The 7,642-nt window shown below is 35.9% G+C and overlaps 1 protein-coding gene across 3 annotated transcripts; it reads left to right on the top strand.

Annotated features, from left to right (window-relative positions):
• Nucleotides 1–2,289: 2,289 nt before the first annotated feature.
• On the top strand, nucleotides 2,290–6,719 carry LOC115960849 (cell division cycle 20.5, cofactor of APC complex-like). Of its 3 annotated transcripts, none has more exons than XM_031079847.1 (8): nucleotides 2,290–2,549; nucleotides 2,664–2,762; nucleotides 3,179–3,370; nucleotides 4,666–4,932; nucleotides 5,030–5,102; nucleotides 5,247–5,563; nucleotides 5,826–5,987; nucleotides 6,355–6,719. In XM_031079847.1, the coding sequence occupies exons 1-8, from the start codon at nucleotides 2,475–2,477 to the stop codon at nucleotides 6,496–6,498; spliced, it is 1,329 nt and encodes a 442-aa protein (XP_030935707.1). In that variant the 5' UTR covers nucleotides 2,290–2,474; the 3' UTR covers nucleotides 6,499–6,719. The 3 variants fall into 3 exon arrangements, with proteins under 3 accessions (XP_030935707.1, XP_030935708.1, XP_030935706.1); XM_031079848.1 differs by having other exon boundaries at nucleotides 2,291–2,549; nucleotides 4,666–4,878; nucleotides 5,030–5,132; XM_031079846.1 differs by having other exon boundaries at nucleotides 2,292–2,549; nucleotides 5,030–5,132.
• The last annotated feature ends 923 nt before the right edge of the window (nucleotides 6,720–7,642 follow it).

Below are 7,642 nucleotides of genomic sequence, written 5' to 3'. Positions count from 1 at the left end.
ATCCAACTTCTTGAAAATAACTTTCAGCCTCACCAACCCATTCCAAGTACCATGGAACACTCTTTTGAAATTACTTCAACTTAACCTCTACTAAGAAGGCTCCATCACGCAAATACATTCAAATACTCGCAAACCCCTTTTCAGTCTCATCAAAGCCTTTCATATGGGTGGGTCTACTCTTCGGAAATTATCTCATCCTACTGAAAGCTCCACCACCTTCAACTACTTCATTTGAAGAGTCAAGTGTAAAAATCCATTTTTCGAAACTCATTCCCACAGCACACTCCGAAACTGTGTGCTTGAACGAGTCTCGAGGGGGCATTTATAGAGAGAGAAAATTCTCAACCTATCACAAGCTGACATGTCATACTACCAAGTCCACAAAATACAACCAATTACAAAGCGCCACATGTTGTTGCACGGTTTTGCTATCACTACTCAGAAACTAACAAAAATTTGCTAAGTGTCATGCAAGAACCAATCACGCATTAGTACATGTAAGCAATGACATAAGCAGTCCAACACATGTAAGCGATGACATATGCAGCCCAGCACATGTAAGCGATGTAATTCCGTTTCAAAGATCTTCGATCCATTCCTCAGCCAAATTGAAGGATATCTTGTGTTTGAATCAAAATCACATTACCACAAGTCCAATCAACAAATCTTTCAAGGAGATCGAATCAAATGATTACTCTTTTGTAATCACAGAGAATTGTACCACACATTCATCGATACAAATTCACATTTGTGAAACTATTTTACTTGTTTGACTCATTTCAAACTAGAAATTTAGTCGTCCACACTGACACAAAAACATTTTGTTAGGTTTTAAAAGTTTAGAACAATTGGCAAACTATGAGCACAAACTTATCTAAATATAGATCTTAGAGTCTATAAGATATATTAGACAATGCTCAAGGTGCTCCAAGTTAGAATACAAGAAAAAGGAAGATGTAGGTTCAAGAATTCGATACATGCCAGGTTTGACCGATCGGAAGACGGGTTTTGCAAAATTTAATTAAAGCCCATCAGCCTGTTAAACCCATTAAGTGATTAAGGTTTCAAATCTAATTCTCCTAGTATTTAAAGGAAATGCTAAGGCACATTTTGTAATGACTTTGGAGGTGCTCTTTTGAGATTTAAAAGGTACTGTGTCTTCTCCTTTAAAAGTCACTACCAGAATTCCTTCTACATATTATTGGAATCGGTAAATCTGAAGTTGCTACAACAAGATCATATATAGCTGATGATTTAAACTTTCAAGGGTGGTCTTAGAGTCACAAACTGGAGAGTTTTTGTTGTTAAACCTTTGAGTGGGATCTCAAAATCACAACCGTGGGAGTTTGTGTTCAGCAAATCTAAGATAGAAAAGTTCACGGAGTTGGAGCTACACTTGGTCGTATTAGTAAGTTTTACAAGATGTAGCTTTAGATTTACTGTTTAAATCAATTGTAATCTTCCATTCTATCATAGTAGATTTGTTTACTTTGAGAATAGCTAGGTTAAATCCTAGCCAAGTTTTAACCTTGAAACGATTGGTTTCATTGCTTTTCTTGAGTCATCATATTACCATCTTCTTTAATTTTCTACACTAAGTAATATGTTTGCATCTGTTTAACCTAGATCTCATAATTAACCTAAGTAACTAGTTGGTTAATTCATTAGGTTAAACTAATCTGGTTTTAAGGGGTCTAAACATAAACAAACACATTTTGTTAGTCATGTCAGCAATTTTTGTCAATTATGTGATAGTAAAGGATGAGAATGAAACACAATTTAAATAAATGACTAAAATGAAACAATAAATTTATTAAGGTCCGAAAATTTTAAATAAATAAATAAATAAAAACCCAAAAAATTGTGAACTAAAAACATATTTAAAGCTATATTATACAGGAAGTACCTCATAGATCTCATGAGATCTTGAAAACTCCTAAATCAACCCCTCATAATATGTGAGAAGTATATATAATAATGCTTAATTTGGGGGTTGGGGAGGAGGAGGTGGGGGAGCGATAGCAACGACGTAGGACAAGGTCATATCATGGGATCCTCATCGCCACCCCATTCCCATCTTCATGGCAAGGAACAGCCACACACAAGATTAGAGCAAGGAAAATTGAGGTAGAGTGTAGGATGGAGGCATCTTGCCATCCTAAATTAAGTGGCTCTATCACTAATGAGATAAATGTTTTTATAAGACTCCCACCAATTTAAAACTGATTAGTTAGTTTACCGTGGGCAACCCCAAACCGAACTAACCCGATCAGACCCGACACAAAAATACTAATTGGCGGGAGATAGATGTACCTTACCACCACAAACCAACTAACAAGTAATAACGGTTGAGTTACTAATTGGCGGGAGATAGATATATATACCTTAGCAAAAACCCAAACCCAAAGCCCCCTGTTGTCCTCGGTTTACTTTCTTCGTCTTCTTCTTCTTTCTTAGCAAATAGCAACCAAAACATGTGGGAACTTAAACCAGATTGGTACTCCCCGACTCGCCTCCCCAGCGACCCCACCACCCAATACGACTTTCCGGTACACTCTCACTCTACTACTTACAAATCAAACCACAACCCTTTTTTTCTTTTTCTTTGTTTCTTTGCCGTCTCCTAATTTGAATTTATCTTCTTTCTTTGGTATTTTATGAAGGGAGACCGGTTCATACCGAATAGGAGTTTGATGGATCTTGATCAAGCCCACTGTTTGTTGACAACCACCACCAAGAAAGTTTTCAATCCCAACTTTAATGTACGTTTCATCATTCTTCTCACTGCTCTCTTGCTTTTTCTTTTTTTTAAATGTGTGAAAATGTTACTTGGGTTTTTTTTTATTGAGTTATTTACGTTCTTGGGTGCTATGTTTGTATTTGAAATTAGTATTTTGTGATTGACTGCTTAGGTAGTTATATGGGTTTTTTATTTCTATTGAATTTGTGTTCTTGAAGTTGTTGAACGGATGAGTTAGATTCAAGGGTCTTTTCATGTTTGTGACTCAAAATTTGTAGAATATCTTGACAACTTCAAATGGGTATTTAAGTTCTTGGGATTATTGGGTTTATAGAATATCTTGAAATTTGAGTTGGGTAATTGATGAACTTGTTGCAATTTAGGAAGTGGGAATCTTTCTTTTTTTTTTGGTAATCTCTATTCATTTCTTTGAGGCAGGAAGTATACCGACAGAAATTGAAGGACAAGCTGACCTTGGATTCGGAAGGGAGACCGTTTAGAATGTTGGTTTTTAGGGGAAGCCCAAAATCAAGTAGAAGATCTATTCGCCATATTGATGAGATGCAACGGGAAGAGGTTGAGGCATTGGATTATAGTACAAAGCAGTATCAGTTTCGGAAATTGCCCAATGTAATCACTTTATTGTTCTTTTCTTATTTTCTTCTAACTCCTGTGTGGTTTTGACCATATTTTATGAGTTTGAATACATAACTTCATATTAATTCATGTATATTTCTGTTTTGCTTATATATATATATGTTCATTTAGATTTTTATTAATAGGATATGCTGAGAGTTCTTAGCACCATGAAGGCGAAGAGACAACTGCAAATGATAGTGCTTTTGGACAATCATGATAGTGCTTTTAATTCTGTGGCCTTATTTAGAGTTATAGGACCAAATCAGGACCTGTTTGGTATTTATCATGACAGTATTCAAATTCTATGTCTTGCTTTGGAGTTTCAGACACGATAGAGGTCTGCATATTCGTTATAGTGTTGTCAGCAGTGTACATCATTTTAGCTTCTTTAGGATTAAATTAAATTTTAGGATGTGATTTAAGGGTTTTTTTTTTTTTTTTTAATTTGAATCTTTCTATGTACAGAAATTTTATAGAACTGAGACCATTGCACATCAAATATCACATGTGAAGTTGAGAGTTGAAGAAAATAAGTACAGATGAGGTTGTTGATCAAACAAACACAAAACATAGGAAGCAGTCAAATCACACATGAACTTTGAGGATGTTTGTACCTGACTGAAATTTATTTTGGTTTGATAATTGGCTTTCTAATGGAGCCTTAGTGGTTATTTTTGGGAACTAGGTTTTGTAGGGCGGTGGATAGAAATGCCAAGATGGCTAAATAATACAAGTGATTCCATCTAGATATTTCCGATTGCTGCTGATCAACTGTTCAGCATGTGGCCACTGGGTAAGAGTTAAGACACTATATTCAATGGGTTGTGAAGTCAAAATCTTTTTTGATTCCATAAAAGAAACGTCAGTTTTCCGCTAAGTGGACAATCAGGATAAGAGGGGTGAAGTTTCTTGGAGGCATTTGATTTTAGGAATGTATTAGATTCAAATTGCCACTTTCATTCTATGGCTTGCAATGTGGGGGAGGCCACAAACTCAAGATCTGCCCTTGTGGAAGGGGTATTGTATGGATTGCACGGATCATTCTTCTCGTCATTCGGAATTTTATGAAGAACTGGCAGCCCTTAATTTTGACAGTCTAGGGTACTTTCATGAAGCCATATATGTAGATGTATGCTAAGCTGGACAATCAGATATGTGGCTTGGGCTTCATGAAAGTATGTTGTGCCCTTGTTCAGATTCATGTTTGTAAAGGCTGCATATTTACTCCATTCATTGTTTACATTTTATACTCTTCATTCACAGGTAACTTGTATTTTTTTTTGCAGAGAGAAACTAGGATTCTAGATGCTCCAAACATAAAAAATGACTACTACCTGAATGTCATGGATTGGGGGAAAAACTACATTCTTGCCATTGCTCTGGGCTCAGAATTGTACCTGTGGAACTCGGAGAACGGAGGTGTACAAAAGCTGTTGCAAGTCGGTGCCAATGATTACCCTACAAGTCTGGCATGGTCTGGGGACGCCAAGACAATGGCAGTTGGGTATATAAATTCCAGACTTCAAATCTGGGATGCCGAGACCTCTAAACTTGTAAAGCACTATCTGTGTATGTTTTCTGCCTTTTTTGAAATATTATTCATTTGTTTTGGATTTAAAGGTTCGGGTTACTTGTATGCTTAACCCACAGATTAGAAGCCTAGAAGGTCATAATGGCAGAGTAGCAGCCACTGGATGGAATGGTCACATTCTAACATCAGGAAGTGAGGACAAATCCATCATTAATCATGATGGTAATTTGATTATATGCTATTACCTATACTTATTCTGTTCTGCGAGTAATAAATAATTGATAGAATGAGATAATTTATATGTTTATGATCTGGCATACATGTTTTATTTGGCAGTTCGAGCCCCAAACAATTTGACTTCCCGTATAAAAATACATACTGAAGAAGTGTGTGGCTTGAAATGGTCAAGTAGAGGCAATACATTGGCAAGTGGAGGCAATGAAAATCTCATATACATATGGGAAGCTTCCAAAATGAGCTCATCCAATTTCTTGTATCGCTTCAATGACCATTGCGCTGCAGTCAAGGCCCTTGCGTGGTGCCCATATCAGTCCGATGTACTGGCCTCTGGAGGAGGCACAAAAGATGGTTGTATTAAGATATGGAATACACAAAAGGGGACCTGCATCAGCAGCATAGATACCAAAGCTCAGGCAAGTTATAGAATTTGCTCTTCTGTTTTAATAAGTTTTCCGTAGTATCTACAATTTTCTAATTAGTCAACTCATGGTGTTAATCAGTTCAAAGGAATAAATGCATTATACCAGAATGTATAGTGGTTCGAACTCAGGCTATATGCTCTTATACCATGACAAACTACTGTTTATCTCAAAAGCATAAACTAATATGAACTATGAACTAATGAATTTAATCATTTAACTATTATTCTAACACCCTTTGGTGTTATTTATCTAGATTTGTGGACTTGAGTGGAATAGGCATCACAAAGAGATCTTGAGTGGCCATGGCTTCGGCACAATTGAGCATCGGAACCAGCTATGCTTATGGAGGTATCCGTCCATGACTAAAGTAGGAGATTTCAGGCGCCATGCATCCAGAGTCCTCCACCTCTGCCAGGTTTGACCCTATAAGAGTTTTAAGTTAAAAATTTATTCTCAGAGAATTTGAATGGCTCCATTTGTGCTTTATATAGCATCTAGTGTACTGACTCCATTACTAAATATGGGGCAGTTCAAGAATGGCAGCCATCACTCTAATCAGTTTGAATGAAGTAAAAATTCCTAAATATGACTAATCTATTTATTATGGTGCTGTCTCCAACTCATTTAAGTGGCCCTATGCAAGATGACATATTTGTGCATTAGATACCATACAAGGTATCAATGAGGCTGTTAGAATTTCAAAGAACAGCCTAACTGGCAGGTAGACTATAGAGTGTATCTTCAAAATACATGAAATCAGTTCCTTTGCTGATTTAATGCAGAGCCCTGATGGTATAACTGCGGTATCAGCTGGGGCAGATGAGACTCTTCGCTTTTGGGAGGTTTTTGGACCACCTACTGTTGACAATTCGAGAATCTCAGATCTGGACAGTTTTTTGTCTCTGAAGACATCCCCATTAAGATGATGAGAACTGAAACGGTTGGTTTCCTCATGCTTGGTTCTGTCTCTTCTTGTTATTTACATTTAATTATTGTACAAAATAGCATCATGATCTTTTACTCCTTTTTTTTAAAAAAAACAAAAAATGCACATTGATCTTTTTAGTTCCTTTACAGATCAACATGTATATTGTACTATCACTGTTATGTAAATGAGAAGATGAAAGCACAGAAAATTTTGTTGAAGAAAAATCTAGTCAATTCTGCTTATTGTGCAAAAATTTGTTACAAAATCTTTCATTTATTTTCCTCTTTTTCGTACTTATTGCTAATTTGTGATTTAATCCCATTAGCATGTTTGTTTAATAGAAAATCTTGGCAGAGAATGCATACAAATGAATACTTAATGGTTATGATCTGGGTTTGAGACAGTAACTAGTGAAACTCTGAGATCTGATGGGTTATATCTGGCCAGTTTTTGTAGAAATCCTACTGCTTAAAAATTTCCTTCCCTTTCATGTTCTATGCAGACCAAGTTGAGGTCCATCTTGGTGTTGAGATGTATCTTCTTGTGGTTTGGATTATTGTATTAATTCACAAAAATGTAGAACTGAGTTCTTTGGTATACCAAGGAGAGACGTTATGCCCGGATCAGTGCTTGTAATGCTTTCTGAAGAATAAGCCTTGAATAGGTCCTTGCAATATTCCAATTAGTCCTTTTAACACACTTTATAGAGTGCTTAAAATCCTATTAATTTATTATGAAATGAGTGAACAGGATTTTGCCATATATCAATAACTTATATAAATACCAAAATAGAGTTAATAAATGTTTGTTTAAATTATTGATAACATGGTAATATCCAGTATGACATTCAATTCACACGCTAGAGTAAGACTTGCACTTATCTATTTGGTTTTTACTACTTTGGTTTTAGGAAAGAGTTTAAGGAATTTCTGAATAGATTTCAGAATTTGCGATGGTAAACATTATCACCATCACTTGGCTACAATAGGTGGTCGGCAATCTATGAGATACAAGCCAATATTTTTCAAAACTGCAGTATGTCCTTGCTCTAATTAATTACTTTGAATCTTTGATGGTATTTTGTTCAAAGTTTCCATGATAATCCTTGATAATTTCCCCAAACATCTCATGATATCCAAACA

The sequence above is a fragment of the Quercus lobata genome, chromosome 9 (genome assembly GCF_001633185.2).
Source record: "Quercus lobata isolate SW786 chromosome 9, ValleyOak3.0 Primary Assembly, whole genome shotgun sequence".
NCBI classification, from domain to species: Eukaryota; Viridiplantae; Streptophyta; class Magnoliopsida; order Fagales; family Fagaceae; genus Quercus; species Quercus lobata.
This window is presented reverse-complemented; position numbering and strand designations above follow the sequence as displayed.

What these genes read in the sequence shown, in the direction of transcription:
- LOC115960849 (XM_031079846.1), top strand. Translation starts at nt 2,475, where the DNA reads ATGTGGGAACTTAAACCAGATTGGTACTCCCCGACTCGCCTCCCCAGC. An exon ending in AGTTTCGGAAATTGCCCAAT is followed by an intron (nt 3,371 to 4,665) that starts GTAATCACTTTA and finishes TTTTTTTTGCAG; the next exon opens with AGAGAAACTAGGATTCTAGA. An exon ending in ATCCATCATTAATCATGATG is followed by an intron (nt 5,133 to 5,246) that starts GTAATTTGATTA and finishes TTTATTTGGCAG; the next exon opens with TTCGAGCCCCAAACAATTTG.